General features: G+C 43.6%; 1 protein-coding gene across 3 annotated transcripts in view; it reads right to left on the reverse strand.

Moving 5' to 3' along the window:
• PLXDC2 (plexin domain containing 2) overlaps nt 1-17,436 on the reverse strand; it is a 968,372-nt gene that overhangs the window by 482,745 nt on the left and 468,191 nt on the right. For 2 of the 3 annotated variants that reach the window (XM_029588732.1, XM_029588734.1), the window contains exon 3: nt 13,876-14,022. The exons of the other annotated variant lie outside the window; for it this stretch is intronic. In XM_029588732.1, the coding sequence (XP_029444592.1) occupies nt 13,876-14,022 (147 nt within the window). The remainder of the gene's footprint in view (nt 1-13,875; nt 14,023-17,436) is intronic. 3 annotated transcript variants of the gene reach the window in all.

A 17,436-nucleotide genomic window follows, 5' to 3' on the forward strand; every position in this document is an offset into this window, starting at 1 on the left:
ACTGCATTCTGTTATGGCTCCAGTCTAGGTGGGGCATATGGAACATCACACTTGGAGTGATGCAGTACAGCATGACAAAGCTAGACAAGACTTGGACAGGCTTGTAAGGCTAGAGCAAGGCTTGGACAGGCAGGTAAGGCTGGAGCAAGGTCTGGACAGGAAAGGCATGCATGAAAAGTTGGAACTGAAGCTTAGACAGGAACAGCATGCAGATAAGACTGGAATGCAAGCTTAATCAGGAACAGCATGCAAGTAAGAATGGAACTGAGGCTTAGACTAAGACAGAACAGGGCAGGGTAAGTCAAGACCAACACAGAACATGGAACATAAAAGGCAGAAAGGCCCTGAGGGCCAAGACAAGGAGAAGCCTAAAATAGGTCACAGAGCAAGGTAAGGCCTGGATAGACCAGAGGTCAGGGAAGGCATAAATAGGCACAAGGCAAAGCAAAGAGCAGAAGCCCTGAGGCCACAAGACAAGAAACATGGAGGCCCTTGTCCCAAGGCAAGGCTAGGAGTGAGAAGGCCGGATGGCCCCAAGACAAGGAGCAGAAGGCTGGATGACCACAAGGCAAGGCAAGGAACGAGAAGGCCGAGATTCCACAAGGCAAAATAAGGATATGCCTGGGAAAGCCGCAAGGCTAAGGTGGCTCGTGCAAGAGCCAAGAAAGACCTGATGCAGAAGCATCTTGGGTTTGGTATGGCAGGGTTATGTAGGGCTGGAGTCTGTGTGTGGTGCAAGCAGGAAGGAGAAGCTTGGACCAGCCTGAAGAATATGCGTGTTGAGGTCCACTGGTGGAGGGGAGACTGCAAAATAGGCTGAGTCATGAGACTAGGGATGAGATGGTGAGAACTATTCTGAGCAGGGCTCACCAGAAGCTTCTGCTGGTAAGGAGGCATCAGTAGTCATGGCATGGTGTGGCTGCATAGCAGCTGAAATCATAATACATTCTAGGCTTCCTGCCCTAAACAAAATCCGAGATCAATTTCTGGAGTTTCTTAAAAATAACTGCCTGGAACCTGAATAGGCAGCATATCAAACAAAAGTAGAAACTGGGAATGAACATTCATTTTAATGGATGCTCTTCTACCAAACTACGAAATCTGGAGAGTGGCCCATAACATCAAGTAATTCCTCATCTTTCTTAACAGTGATCAGAAATATAATTCATACAGTTTACACACACAATATATAGCAGAAATCAAAATAATACAAAAATGATCTCTACAGGGGCTTCATAATAAGCACTCCCGGTAATACTACCTTCATAACTTTATACATAATCATTGGTCCCAAGTGTCCACCAAAAATGGCATCCTGGTGACAGATTCATATAGCTTATCCAGTTTAAAATCACACACCATATGCCATAACTTTAAGTACCTGTACACTCTATGGGGTTTCTTTTTAGGTAAATCTATGCCAAAATAATTACCTAAATTTAAATATCATAACTGATTATAAGTCCTTGGTTTTCACTATATAGTTCCTTCTTTAACTTACTATTTTTATGCAAAATTATTATGATGATTCAGAACTGCTTGATTGCATTTTATGAGAGTATGTTTCTTTAAAAAGATCATGTCACAAAATTGGATTTAAAAAAAGTCATACATTATATAAATTCTGTAGTAGATCTTGATTGTTCTTCGGATAAGAGATATTTCTTATTAGCTCCTATTCTTTGTGTCTACTTTGGTAACTTAGGTTCTTGAGTGAAAGATGTGCAAACTAAATCTAAAGTGGAAAACAGTATGGCAAATTGCCAATCTGACTGATATATGTGGAAATCCTTGGATGTCAATGTGATTTGCTAGCACTATGTATATATTTTTTATTTAAAAACATAGTCTAGGAAAGAATCTGTGATTCATGGATTTTAAAAGCAATTTTTGGACCAATTTTTTTTGAAGACTAATAAATCTTTACTTGAGAATCACAAATAGGAAAACCGAAAGATCCATGTCTTATATTTAAACCTTTCTATAACACTGTGAAGGGCCTCCAAATTGGGCTATAAGGAATTTGGATGGGACAGGACCCATAAAACTTTCCTGGAGTTATGCAACTGAATTAGTCCTGAAGGTGTATGAGAAAGTGAACTCCTATGGACAAGTGTGAAAAAACAAATGCATGGCCAAACACCAGATGGCAGATGGTATATGTTAAATAATGGGAAGGTTGGGATAGGATGTTTATTGAGTTTCAACTGTGTGGATCTTTTAAAAGTCCTTTGGAGGGAATAATGTGGGTACTAAATAAGACAGTGTTCAAAGTTTGGCGGGAGTAGAATGGAGGAACCTACGAGAGTGTGGGAGTCCGGGGGTGGGCAGCTCTCCTCAAGGAGAGAATGCTGTGGGGGCATGAAATACCCAAAACTGTAGAGGTGTTTCTCCACATGGGAAGTAACCAAAGGACTCGTTCTGAGTTCTGAAGGTGGAGGAGTGACAATTGGTTCCACAGCTGGTGGAAGACTGGAGTGAAGGAAGTTCGGAGAGGTGTGGGCATGGGAGCTGGAGAATCTCTCTTCTGCCGAAAGGAGGAATACTGGATCCTGTTTGTAAAAGGAAAGCGAGTTATTGGGGTGATATGGAGAGGGATACCACTGTAATCCCTGGACTGATAATACCGTATAGGGTTCAAGAAGCCACATCTCAAGCACAGTCTCTCACATTAAACTACACGCATGTTGTTAAGATATCCAAATTCCAGGATTCCCTGGCTGGAGCAAAGAATACTCTTATAGACCTTGTACATTGCTTACATTCCAATCCCCCATGTGCAGTTCATTATAAACCACACTGGTGAATTCACAGTAGTCAACAGCAGAAAAAGCACAAAGAAAACTAGTAGGGATTCCAACTCTATTTTACTGGAGATTGATGAAATTTAATAAAGTCTCTATACAGCTTAGAACAGTTGCCATATCCAATTGCACGTTAGGGTTTTAATAAATTTGTGACTTTGTTTCTCTAAATTGGATGAGAAAAGCCATCATTAGTTCTTCTCATGCCTCAAACTGAAGTGAATATCTGCATTCCCTCCCATTTAATAGATGGGAAAAATAACAAGTCCCAAGTTAGATGTCAGTGTCAAATCCCCCTATTCATATCTCTTAATCCTGTTACTCCATATTCTCCTTTTTTTCCCTCTTGCAGTGCCGGACAAGTACTCTTCATACTCCTCTTCTCTTTCTCCATTGATCACCTAGAGATGGTTGTGGTTCCCTATGTGTGTCTTCCTGTTTACCTCCTTCTTCCATATTCCTCCTTCAGAATGGCACTGCATTGCTCCTTCAGAGGAGGACACCACCTCCTCAGAAGTTATAGTGCCTGAGGCCCCAAGCTCAAGCCACACAGATTACACAAAAAAAGAAAATTGGGTACTCTTAAAAAAAAAACAAAATACAAGGAAAAAATAAAAGCACAGGCAGGAAGGGTGAAAAATCGTCCCCAGTAACAAAAAAAGGCTTCCAAAACCATGAGGAAATAAATAAAGGTGCCCTGACTTCTTTACTGCATTCATACCTCAACCCATAGATCCAAGGGCCCCGCCCCATGAAAACAACCAAAAAAGGGAACAGCACAAGAGCATGCTGCCCCACACAAGCCCAACTCATAATTCCACACAGGAAAATGGTGGCAAGGATTTATATAACATAGGAGCACACTATTTTCACTTTCAGTCATGGAGGATTTACACATCTACCCTAATCTAGCTAAGCGTGCACCCTCATACTGGTAGAGATCCATAAGTTCAAGGAGTGACTGCCAATGAAACTTAAATGATGTGACCCATGGAGAAGACTGTGGCTAATATTGTCCACTGGAGGAAAGAGTTAATGTGATTGAAGCAATGTAAATTAGGAGAAAATGGGGCATAAACATAGTCTGCGAGAGTACAGAGAATTTCTCCTAACACAGGAGAAGACATATGCACACGCTTTTGGGGTGCAGAATTCTTTAGGGGTAGTATGGTGTTAGGAGGCAAAAAAACGTATGTGCATGGCCCAGGAGAAAGACCTCAGGGTGATAATGCCAGAAGATCTGATGAAATGTGGCAGGCAGTAACCAAAGCCAGACGGATACTAGGCTGCATGGAGAGAGGAATAACCAGCAGGAAAAATAAAGTCTCTATACAGCTTAGAAACAGTTGCAGGTCTTTGGTGAGGTCTCACCTGGAATACTGTGTTCAGTCCTGAAAACCTCATCTCAAAAAGGATAGAGACAGTATGGAAGTAGTCCAGAGAAAGATAACCAAAATGGTGTGGGGTCTGCACCAGAAAGACTTATGAGATGAGACTGAAGGACCTAGTTATGTATACCTTAGAGGAGAGGACAGACAGGAAAGATATTATTACAGACTTTTAAATTCCTGAAAGATATTAATGATGCACAATGATGAATCAGATCTTTTCTGACAGAAAGAAAGCTGTAGAACTAGGGGATCATGATATGAAACTGCAGAGAGGTAGGCTCAGGAAGAATGTCAGGAAATACTTCTTCATGGAAAGGCTATTGGATTCATGGAATGCCCTCTCAGATGAGGTAGTGAAGACAAGATGTTAAACACAGAGGATCTCTAATGGCTAAAGGATGGAAATGGAAAAAAGTAATCTGTCTTAACTGGGTAACCTGCACAGAGCAGCAAGTTAACAACCTTTAACAGAAGGCATGGATTAACCTGCATGAAGCAGTAGTTACTATCCTAATAATAAATAAATATATTATTTATTGTATTTATTTAAAAGGCTTTTATATCCGGAGTTCATGCACTAGTGCATACCACTTCGTTTACACGGAACAAGGAACAGAAATTACATCAAAACAGATTGAACAATTAAACAAATATACAATTACATCCAACAATTGGGTATAAATAACATGGCTAACCTTAGTAGGAACTTAGAGTTAGAGGTGAAGGAGAGAAATAGTACCAAGGTGGTAATAGAACAATGTTAATAGCTAAATAATAAATATAAATAGTAAATACAGTTCTTATAATAAATACAGGTGTTTACAGATTACAGTCTTCAGAAAAGTTTACGTCTACAGAATAGGGTTAAGTAAATAAGAACTGGCGGTTATTTCTATAGGAAGTGAAGAACTTCAAAAACTAAGGTTACATCTGATTAAGAGGTATTGGTGTAGCATGTTCAAATATTTAATGATTGGAATTGTGAGACCAAGGATAAAATTAGGAGTTGTTTGATATGATTATAAAAGCGAGAATGATTCAAGTTCTGGGATGTGGTTCTGAGCTAGACCTTTAAGTGTAGGCTTTTGTAAAGAGCCAGGTCTTGAGTTTCTTTTTGAATGTTCGAGTACACGTTTCGAGGCGAATGTCCGTGGGGAGGGCATTCCAATGAAGGGGCTGGCAGTTCGAGAATGCACGTTTCTTGAGTGAGGACTTGGCTGAAGGTACGTGTAAGGTGCCTAAGTATCTTGTTCTGATTGGTCGTGAAGACTCGTGTAGGCGAAGTGGAAGGCTTAGATCTAGCGACGTTTGTGAATGGATGTTCTTGTGTGTTATAGTTAGCACTTTGAAAATGATTCTAGATCTGATGGGGAGCCAGTGTAAGTGTTTTAGTATGGGTGTATGTGTTCACTTCTGCTGGTGTTAGTAAGAATCCTTGCGGCGGAGTTCTGCAACATTTGTAGAGGTTTTGTGGTTATGGTTGGAAGGTCTATAAGCAGAGAGTTGCAGTAATCGATTTTGGAAATAGTATTGTTTGGAGGACTGTTCTGAAGTCCTGAAAATGCAGGAGGGGTTTCAGCTTTTTCAGAATATGTAGTTTATAATAGCATTCTTTCGTTGTGTTCTTGACAAATTCTTTGAGGTTCAGCCTTTTGTCTAAGGTGACCCCAAGGTCTCTTACTTGAGTGGAATTGATCATTGGTGGTGAGGTTAGGTTGTTGGTAGGCTGAAGGTTCTCATCTGGAGTGATAATCAAAAGTTCTGTTTTTGACGTATTAAGTACTAGGTTAAGGCTAGATAGGAGTGAGTTTATGGACTGTAGACAATTGTTCCAGAAGTTGATGGTGCTGGCTCAAGCCACACAGATTACACAAAAAAAGAAAATTGGGTACTCTTAAAAAAAAAACAAAATACAAGGAAAAAATAAAAGCACAGGCAGGAGGGTGAAAAAATCGTCCCCAGTAACAAAAAAAGGCTTCCAAAACCATGAGGAAATAAATAAAGGTGCCCTGACTTCTTTACTGCATTCATACCTCAACCCATAGATCCAAGGGCCCCGCCCCATGAAAACAACCAAAAAAGGGAACAGCACAAGAGCATGCTGCCCCACACAAGCCCAACTCATAATTCCACACAGGAAAATGGTGGCAGACTGGTGGCAGACTGGATGAACAAACTGGATCTTTTTCTGCTGTCATCAATTACTTGATAATATGATATAAGAGCATTTGGTTAATATTTATTGTGATGTTGTTGAAGCTCCAGCCTTGATGTGGATGGCAGTGGACCCCTGAAGAAATCAGTAACCGTTCCAGGGTCGAGACAAGCACACAGAATCCAGTAACTGGTCCTTGGTCAAGGCAGGCATCGGGCAAGGAGAATTCAGTAACCAGTCCAGGGTCAAGGAAGGCAGCAGGCAAGCAGAGTCCAGAACGGTCCAAGGTGAAAATGGGTAGAAAGCAGGCAGGAGCAACATCCAGAACCAAGCACAGAGCAAGCAAGGCAGAAACCAGGAATAGGCCAAGGAACCTGTTGTCAAGGCAAGAAATCCAGGTCCAGGCAGGCTCAGTAGTCTTGAGCGTGTGACATCATCATCAGAGCAACTACTTGACTCTCTTGCCAGAGTGCAGAATCATGCGCACAAATTTGCACGCACACCCTACGTGCCTCTTTGCCAGGTCCTAGTAATATGCACATCAGAGTGTGCAACAGTGGTTCCCTGGCATGCAGTGAGTGTCTGAAGCTGAGGAGTCTGGGAAGGTGGCTGAATTCTAACAGTACCCTCTCTCCAAACTCTCTTCTCTAATTTTCTGGGCCTGGGTTTCATTGGGTATCAGTGATGAAATTCGTGGAGCAATTGGGGGGCCTGTAGATTAAAAGCAGGCTTCCAAGAATTTTCCTCAGGGCCGCAACTCTTCCAAGCAACAAGATACTTTAATCTATTTCAGACTCTTCTTCAGTCTAAGATCTCCATAAGTTCATATAATGTCTCTTCTTCTACTGGGATCTCCTGCAGCTGGGGTGGTGGTCTGGAGGGACACAAAAGTACTGCAGGTTTCAGCAGAGATATATGAAACACATAGGGGTAGATTTTATAAATGTACGCGCGGGCGTACTTTTGTTCGTGCACCAGGTGCAAACAAATGTACGCTGGATTTTATAAGATACGAGGCCTCCGAGGCCGCTCCGAAATCGGAGCGGCCTCGGAGGGAACTTTCCTTCCGCCTCCCCTCACCTTCCCCTCCCTTCCCCTACCTAACCCACCCCCCTGGCCCTATCTAAACCCACTCCTGCCACCTTTGTTGGCAGATTTACGCCTCCGGAAAGCAGGCATAAATCTGCGCACGCCAGCGGGCTGCTGGCACGCCATCACCCGACCCGGGGGCTGGTCCAGAGGCCTCGACCACGCCCCCGGGCCAGCACCATGCCTCCGGGCCCGCCCCTGAAACGCCGCGTCACTCGTGGCACGCCCCCGACACGCCCCTCCATGCAAGCCCGGGACTTTCGCGCATCCCGGGGCTTGCACGTGCCGCTGAGCCTATGCAAAATAGGCTCAGCGCGCGCAGGGGGGGCTTGGGGTAGGTTTTTGGGGGGTGCGCGCGTATCGTACGCGCGTACCCCTTTGAAAATCTACCCCAGAATGAAGATGTATCGAAGGCAGTAAGTTAAGTTTATAGGCTACCTGGCCAATAAGATGGATCACTGGAAAGGGTCCGATGAAATGAGGAGCAAACTTGAAGGATAACTTGTGAAGCCCCTAGGTTCAAGTGTTCAACCAGACTAAGTCCCCAGGTTGAAACTTAAGGGTTGGCTGACATCTCTTATCCACCTGTATTTTGGAATGGATTGCAGCCTTTTTCAAGAGCTGAAGGGTTGAGCACCAGAGGTTTAGTAATTCCTTTCCCTTGATCTCTGCAGATGGGCATTCCATGGTGGTAATCAGTGGCACCGGAATGCGGGGGTGGCATCTATATATTAGGAAGAAGAAGAACAAGCTGGTAGATTTATTAATGTGGTTATTATGGCAGGCATCTGCCCAGGGAAACAGGGAGGACCAGTTATCCTGTCTTTGGTTGATTTAGGACCATAAAAAGGTTTTGAGAGATTGATTAGTCCAAACAGTTTGTCCATTTGTCTATGGGTAATATGTGGAAGAAAAGGTCAAGTGATCTCAAATTTGCTGCACAGGCCCACCAATAACAAGCAGTAAATTGCACCCCACAATCAGACAAGATATGAGTAGGTAGGCCATGTAACTGAAAGACGTGTTGAATAAACAGAAAAGCTAGTTCAGGAGCAGATGGCAGTGCTTGAAGGGGAAAGAAGTGACATCTCTATTCAAATGTCTAACTCCCCATAGTCCAAAGTAGAAAGCACATGAAAAACTCACCTTATAACACAAAGGAATGAAGTGAGCCATTTTTGAAAACTGGTCCACAATCACCCAGAAGGTAGTTTTGCCATCCTAAACTGGAAGATTGGTGATGAAATCCATGACAAAGAGGGTCCATTGTCCCTTGAGAGTAGTCAACGGTTCTGGTAGACCCCAGGGTCAGCTCTGGACATCTTATTCGCCACACAGATTGGACAAGATTCCACATAGAGCTTCAGATCTTGTCACAATTGAGGCCACCAATAATAATGGGAGAGTAGTTCAAAGGTCCTGGTGAGGCCAGGATGTCCAGCTAACCAAGAATCATGGGCCCATTTCAGTACTCGTTCCCTGAGGTATCGTGCTGCCACTGTTTTTCCTGGGGGTAAGGTCAAGGTGATTGCCAGGCAGATCTTTGTGTGATCAATTATAGATCTCAAGGATTCTGGAAGACTTTAGACTTAGAAAGAATGGGATAGGGTGTCGGCGTGTAGATTCTTTCCTGCTGGTCAATACCATACTCAAAACCAAATAGGTTAAAATAGAGACCAGCAGGCTTGCCAAGCATTCAAGCACCGGGCTTGAGCCAAATATTCAATATTTTTGTGGTCAGTGTAGATTGTTACCAGGAATTAGCACCTTCCAACAAATGGAGCCATTCTTCGAGAGCCAATTTAACTGCTAAGAGTTCCCAGTCACCGATGGTGTAATTCCTCTCCATCAGGGAGAACATAAGAACATAAGAGAACTTCTTTGAGAAAAAGACACAGGTAACAAGAACACCATGAGGGTCATTTTGAAGCAGAAAGGCTTCTACCCCAAACATGGAGGTGTCGACCTCTACGATAAATGGTCATGTGTTCGGGTCAGGGTGGCAAAGGCATGGATCATAGGTAAATTTCTAATTCAGACGGTCAATGGCTTGAATGGTTTCCTCAATCCAAACCGGGGATCTGCTCCCTTCCTAATAAGGGTGGTGAGAGGAGCCGCTAAGGAAGATTAGTCACGGACAAACTGTTGGTAGTAGTTAGAAAACCCTAAAAAACACTGGAGAGCCTTAAATGCTGTCAAGAGGGGCCAGCGAAGAATGGCAGCTAGCTTTTCTGGATCCATTCAGAAACCTGTAGAGGAGATAATGTATCCCAGAAAGGGAAGTTCATTTTGCTCAAATGAGTATTTTTCCAGTTTAGCATAGACCTGATGCTGTATAAAGCCAAATTAACCTAAATGTACTGTGACAGGGCCATGACCTTTGGTTCGGATAGTGGGTACACTCTCCCTCAGGGGAGGGCATTTACCCCAGCTGAAGTTCAATTGGACAATAATAAATTCTATGAGGGGGTAGCACATCTGCATTGTTAGGGCAGAAAACAACAGAGAATTCCATATATTGTGGTGACAGTGGTAAGGCAAGGCGAGTCGTCAAAAATGGGATTCCTTTATTTATATTACAGGGATAAACAGCCCATAAAACACCCAACTCTGGCCGAGTTTCACCCTTTAAGGCTGTGTCAGGGGCTTGTAGGTCAGCAAAAGCCAGATTACATATACTCCAATGATTTGTATGTGCTTACTATGCTTTGGATCACAGCATACAAATCTGTACAGAAGCATTTTTGAAATCCTTGATTTTAAGGACAATAGGATGTATTGAGCGAACAAATACCATCGGAGCACATAATTTCTTATGTTCTTATGTTCTTAACCAAATGGTCCATCCAGTCTATCCAGTAAGCTTAAATGCTGTGCCTCTAGGTTGCCCCATGCTTCTCTGTATCCTGGACCATAAAAGTCAGGGCCCTCATAAGATGCTGTTTGAATCCAATTCCCCATTACTCCCATGCTTATCAGTTTCCCACAGTAGCCCTTGCTGATTGCTGTTGAATCCAATTCCCTGTTATGTCTTGCTGTTGAAGCAGAAAGCAAAGTCTGAGTTGCATCAAAGTATCAAAGAAGTTACCCCCATACTTGTTTCCCCAGACTGTAAAAGTTGGGGCCCTCAGTTGCTAAACAAATCCAATTCCCCTTTTCCCCCTGCCATTTTAGCAGAGAGCAATGATGGCGTTGCATCAGCTGTATCAAGGCTTATGGTTAAGGGTAAAAACCACCACACCATCAAGTTACTCCATGCACACTTCATTTCCATCCTTTAGCCTTTAGGGATACACAGTATTTATCCCATGTCCTTTTGAATTCTTTCTCTGTTTTGGTTTTCACCACCTCCTCTGGAAGGCCATATCAGGCATCCATTACCGTCTCCGTGAAGAAATATTTTCTGATGTTGGTTCTGAGCCGTCCTCCTTGGAGTTTCATTTTGTGACCTAGTTCTACTGATTTCTTTCCACAGAAATTGTTTGAAGTTTCACATCATTAAAAACTTTTAGGTATCTGAAAGTCTGTATCATATCATCTCTCTGCCTCCTCTCTTCCAGTGTATACATATATTCATATCCTTGAGTCTCTCACCATAGGTTTTCTGATACTGACCCTACAATATTTTGGAATCCCTTCTCTGGACCGCCTCCATCCTGTCTCTATCCTTTTTGAGATAAGGGCTCTAGAACTGAACACAATACTCCAGTTGAGGCCTCACCAAGGACCTGGTCAAGGGCAACACCATCTCCATTTTCTTACTGGTTATTCCTCTCTCTATGCAGCCCAGCATTCTTCTGGCTTTAGCTATCGCCTTGTCATAATGCAACGCCATCTTGAGCTCAACAGATACTATCATCCCAAGATCCCACTTTTGGTCTGTACACATCAGCCTTCCTTTCCCTCATCTCATACAGCTCTTTTGAATTACTGCATCCCAGATGCATGACTCTGCACTTCTTGGCATTAAATCCCAGCTACCAAATCTGCGACCACATTTCAAGCCTTCGTAAATCACTTTTCATCCTCTCTACTCCTTCAGGTGTGTCCACTCACTTGCAGATCTTGGTATCATCCACAAATAGACAAACTTTATCTTCTATCCCTTCTGCAATGTCGCTCATGAAGATATTGAACAGAAATGGTCCCAATACCGATACCATGGCACTCCACTTAACAAGGCTCTCTCTTCAGAATAGGTTTCATTTATCATTACAGGCTGTCTCCTATCAGCCAAACAGTTTCTAATCCACTTCACCACCTTGGCGCACACTCCGAAGCTTCTCATTTTGTTCACAAGTCTCCTATGTGGAACGGTATCAAAAGCTTTGACTGAAATCCAAATAGATGTCATTGAGTGCTCTTCCTCGATCCAATTCTCTAGTCACCCAATCAAAAAAATCAATTGTCTTACACTAAGGGATAGATTTTAAAAGATGCACATGGTTCCCGGCGTGTGCACATGGTCACGCTGATTTTATAACATGCACGCATATTATAAAATTTGGTGGCCGCGCACACATGTGCACCAGATTTTACAATCTGCGTGCGCAAGTGTAGGTGGCGCATGGGGGGGGGGGGGAAATTTTTGCAAATGATGCATGGCAATGCAATTGGTTCTTCTCCAGTTTCCTCCCAGTCTGCTCCAATTAAGGAGCGGACTGGGAGGGAACTTCCAAGCCCCTCTATCGAAACCCCTTCCCTCTTACCCTCTCCTCCCTACCCCCTAAACCTGTCCCAGTGACTTACATTTTTTTTGTTTTACTACTTACTGCTCCCCTGGAGCAGAAGTAGTTTGTGCGTGCCCGTCGACTTGCAGGCGTATGCTTCCCAAGGGCAGTAGCTAATGGCCACTGTCCCAGCTGACCTCAGTCCCACCCTGCCCCTCCCTGCCCAGAACACACTCCCCCAGCCCACCCCTTTCTCAGGGCCAGGCACTTGTGCACATATTGCCACTTACATGCATGGCCGGGCCCTTTTGAAAATGCGCGCGGCACACACAGGACCCAGCCACGCGCGAAAGTGGCGATTTTTACTCAAGTGGCCAATTTAAAATTCAACCATAAATCTGACAATTAGCATGTGTTTCTACAGGAAGACAGGCATCTCCCATGCCACTCTGAGTTGTTGCTATAGCCCTTGGGGGTCTTTGTGCAGCTCTGCTTTGCTGCCATACTCTAGAATGGCATGGGTGTTCTTGCCACTGTGAGGAGCTGTTCTGCATCTTTCGTAGTGCCTTGGTATGTTGATTCCATTCTTCTTGCTGCTTTGATCCTTTATCAGTGTCTTGGTAATTTTACTGATACCTATTCTACTTTTATTCTGCCTTCATGGTGCCTTAGAAAGTAGATGCAAGTCTTAGCCACTTTGCCTCTTGTGTTGCCTTCAAGGGTTGATGCCACTCTTGTTGGTATCCTCTTTTGAAGTCTTGGGGTATTCTTCCCACTCCTGCTATTTCTTTGCTCCTCTCATGGTGCTTTGGAGAACTTCTGCCACTGTTGGTAACCCCCTTGCCTCTTTATGTTGCCTTAGGCTATTAATGCCACTTTTTTTGCCTACCTTCCACAGACTAGGTACTTTGGAGTTTTTTCCCTCTTCTGATGATGTCTTCTCACAAATTTCATAAGAATTAATGAGAAAACCCCAATTTTGGAGCCCAAAATAGGCTGCAGTGCTTCACCCATTGAGTTAAATGGTAAATGAATGAATAAATACAGCAAAGAAACAATTTTTATTTTTTGATTAAACTAATATAAATGGAATGGAGGTGCCCTATGAAAGAAATAAGTGAATTACAACAAAAATGTTTCCTCTGCCCATCTCTACTCTATGGGCCGGATTTTCGAAAGGCCCGGCAACGCGCATAAAGCCCCGGGATGCGTGTAAGTTCCGGGGCTTGCAAAAAGGGGTGGTCCAGGGGTGGGGCGCACCCTTTTAAAATCTACTCCTATATGTGGCTAAGTTTATCCATGTGATACCACTAAGCAAGTACATTTGCCCTCGATAGAGGGGGGCAATCCTGGGGGTGAGGTTTGAGTTTGGAAATATGTATGCATGTTTGTATTTTCAAACATATACATGCATTTTTAGCAGGAAAAACGTATCTGCACAAATAGCAGGTGCAGGTTTGAATGGGTACTTTTCCCTTAGGCAATATTCAAGGGAAAACTTGTGCAATTGTGCGGTTTGAATATCACCCACAGAATAATGCGCGCAATCTAGTACATTGACCCATAAATGTAGAATTTCATAAATTCCTCTGTCACTTGATTTTAACTATGATTACCTGTAGTAGTTACAATTATCAAACTCAATATCCAAAATTAATTTTGCCATTTAAAGCAAAATCTATATCTATAAAGGCAGTGAGTAAACTGTAACAAAAAGAGAACTGTTCATTTGAAGGGAAAGTGTAAGTGTGTAGAGCATTGCTTACAGCTGCTTGCCGATGAGTATTGGATAGAATTCCATGGATCTTCACTTTATCCTTTTCCATTTGGTCTATATTCACCCACAGATCTTTGCTGGCTGAATCAGTTGGACCATACGTTCTAGAAATATAGTAATTATGATCCATGTCCTCCTGAAAGAAAAAAATGATACAAATAGGTCTGCATTAACAATGATATACTCACCAGTCATTTCTAAAACAGGATTCTGAAATGCAAAATGGTTTTCTCAAAAGGTGACATGCACAACAAAAATTGTCATTTAGTTTCTCATGTCATTTCTTGAGAATGCATTCTTGTTTTTTTTTTTTAAGTTTTATATGTTTTCTTTCCCAAAATAACAATCATTACTTTCCAAAATGAAAACAAGGTAAAGCCTGAGTGTGAGATCTCAGGGATCTCCAGAGACCCCTGCCCCGCCCCACATTACCCCTAGAGGTGGCCAAAATTCCCCCAAAGGTAATATTAGCAAAAAAAAACAAAAACAAAACATTTACATGTCTCCCCCTCGGCTTCCATCCCTCACATCACCCACCCCCATGATTCCCACCAGACTTATCAAAATCATCTTGGTGGTCTAGTGGGGGCCCAAGAGCTACCCCTCTGCTCTTGGACCTGGAGGCTACCATTTTCAAAAGTACACCTGCCCTTTGCCCCTATCATGTGACAGATGCTACCCAATAGTTGCAGTAGCCCCGTCACAAGATAGGGGCAAAGGGTAGCTAACACCATTTTCAAAAATGGCAACAGCCGCCCTTTTCCTCTATCATGTGACAGGGGCTACCACAGCCTTTGCGTAGCCCTTGTTACATTATAGGGGCAAAGAGCCGGCAACATTTATGAAAATGGTGGCTGCCAGATACGGGAGCAGAGGAATTTCTCCCGGGCCCCACTAGAGCACCAGAATGATTTTGGCCTTTGGGGGGGGGCGGGTGTGGAATAGGAATGGTGAGCCAAGGTGGGTGATATGGGGGCTGGCAGTCGGGGTGATTTTTTCTTTAATAATTTAATCTTTATTAATTTCAAAACTTATAAAGATTATCATGAATACATGTAATGCAAGGCAAACCCCCAAGAAATTAAACAATACTTTATCCAAACACAATAATAAACATTACATAATCTAGTCCATATTTAATAATATAATTTGAAAAAAAAGAAATGAAAACCAATTACATAAGGTAGTATCTAAAGATCAAAAAATATATTTAAAGAGAGGAGAGCATACATAATTTAAATGGTACATTAATATTCATCATCTATAACTAAATGACAAATATTTTTAACCTAATTCTTTCTCCCTGAGGAATCTAGCCAGGTGTTCTGGATCAGAAAATATGAATTTATTATGTTGGAAATTGACCAAAGATTTGCAAGTGTATTTAAAAAAAAAAGGAAAATTCCTCCAAGTGATAAACTCTCTGCTTAAATGACAAAATTAGCTCCTCCTTGCTTGTTTATTATTTGAAATATCTGGGAAGATCTGAATTTTATGAACACAAAATAACATATGTTTAAGAGGAAAATATTTATGAATTATCAGGTCCTTATCTTTCTGGTCCTTTTCTGGACCTTTCAAGACAAAAGGAGACTAACAAAGTTGCTCTTACAGGTTCTTATGGCCTGGATTGGCCACTGTTGGAAACAGGATGCTGGGCTTGATGGACCCTTGGTCTGACCCAGTATGGCATGTTCTTATGTTCTTATAATATCTAAAGAGGATTCTAGGAAGGTTGGAAATACCAATGTTATTATTAGGGATGTGTATTCATTTAAAACAAATGTGCAAACGTGACAAATAAGACTGATTTGTTTTTTCAGGGTACCCCAAAATGAATCAAAGCCCCCCCAAATGAAATAAACTTTATTTGTTGCATTCATTTTAAATGAATGCATCGGGCCTAGGCTTAGCCTAAGATATAGGCCGAGGCCCAAAGCAAGTACTGCAGCCTAGACCCAAGTGCAACGCTGGGCTCTCGGGCTAGACCTAGTCCAATGCCAGGGCTTTGGTGGAGCCCCCTATCCGAACAAACTTACCCGATACGTTGGGTATTTGCAGAAGCAGCCAGGCCGGGTCTTGATGCCTTAGCCTTGGCAGGAGCCAAGACCCAGTTGCAATGCCGCAGCCTAGCTCAAAGCCCAGGTCCTGAAGCCAGAGCCTCAGCCCAGACCCAGGCCCAACACTGGGATCCAGCTCAGAGGCAGGGTCCTGACACCTGGGCATCGACCTAGGCTGGAATCTGGACCCAGGCCAAACACCATGGCCCAGCCCAGAGGCCGGGTCTTGATACTGGGGCCTTGGCCAGAGCCAAGCTCGAGGCCGAGTCCTGATGCCTGGGCCTAGGCCTAGGCCAGAACCCAGATCCAGGCCTGATGCTACAGCCCGGAACGGAGGCTAGGTCCCAACACCTGGTCCTCGACCTAAAGTCAGGCCTGGGCCCAGAGCTCCGGCCTAGGCTGCGGCCGAGGCACCCTCTTCTTCTCCATATATCAAAATAGTGCCATTCATTGAGGTGAATGCATAGGAGTTAATTAACTCCAGCACAATACCAGCGGACAGCATCAGTTGAAGAAGAAAGAAGAAGATGATGGACTTGCTTTGAGGCCTGGGCTCCTGGCCTGGGCCTAATCCTAGGCTGAGGTCCAGGGATCAGGACCAGGCCTCCAGGCCAGACCCCAGTGTCAGGCATGGGTCTGGGCTGAGGTCCCAGCGGAGGGACCCGACCACTGGACTGGGCTGATGCATCGGGCCTGGATTCGGGCTCCTGCCTAGGTCAAGGCCCAGGTATTGGTACCTGTCCTCCGGGTTGGGCCTCATCATGGATCCTAGGTCTGGATCGATGCTCTGGCCTCGGAACTGGCTTCCTGGCCAGGCCGCAGTGTTGGATCTGGGTCCGGTCTCTGGCCTAGGCTACGGCTGAGGCATCGCCCTTGAGTAGGCTAAGTCTGAAGCTGCAGTGCTCTACCATGGCCTCAGCCTACTCAAGGTCAAGGCTTCATCTTGAATCTAGGCCTTGCCAGCGGAATCCCACCGGACTGAATAAGTAGAAAATTTAAAAAGTGAAAATTGTTCCTACGAAGTGTATTCTCATTCCTTTCCAGGATATTAGTAGTTACCAGGCAGTCTTTAATATATACTGATCTCATTGCCTGCTCAGCAGATACTACAGATTTAACCTCTAATATATCCATCTCAACACCACTCATCTTTGCTCAAATTCCAGCTGTTTCATAGATGTATCTTCTACCAAGTTGCCTATTCACTCATTCATCTATAGTAAGGATTTCTCCATCCTTGTAACCACCCTCCACATATCTAGCAGGGGAACAGAATTAATATCCAGAGTCACAAATCAAAGCTTGCCCTGCAAGATTAGCCTTTCTCACCTCACATTCCAGATTCGATGACTCTATGTAGCCCAAAGAGGGCTTATCCAGAGGTTCCACAGATTGATCAGGAGTTAGCTACTTAGGAGCTCTCAAGTGGATGTCTTCCTTTGACTTGATATCTCCTGATCCGAGGCTAAAGGTTGAACAGGAAGGGAATT

Source organism: Rhinatrema bivittatum, chromosome 2 (assembly GCF_901001135.1).
Source record: "Rhinatrema bivittatum chromosome 2, aRhiBiv1.1, whole genome shotgun sequence".
Taxonomy (NCBI): domain Eukaryota; kingdom Metazoa; phylum Chordata; class Amphibia; order Gymnophiona; family Rhinatrematidae; genus Rhinatrema; species Rhinatrema bivittatum.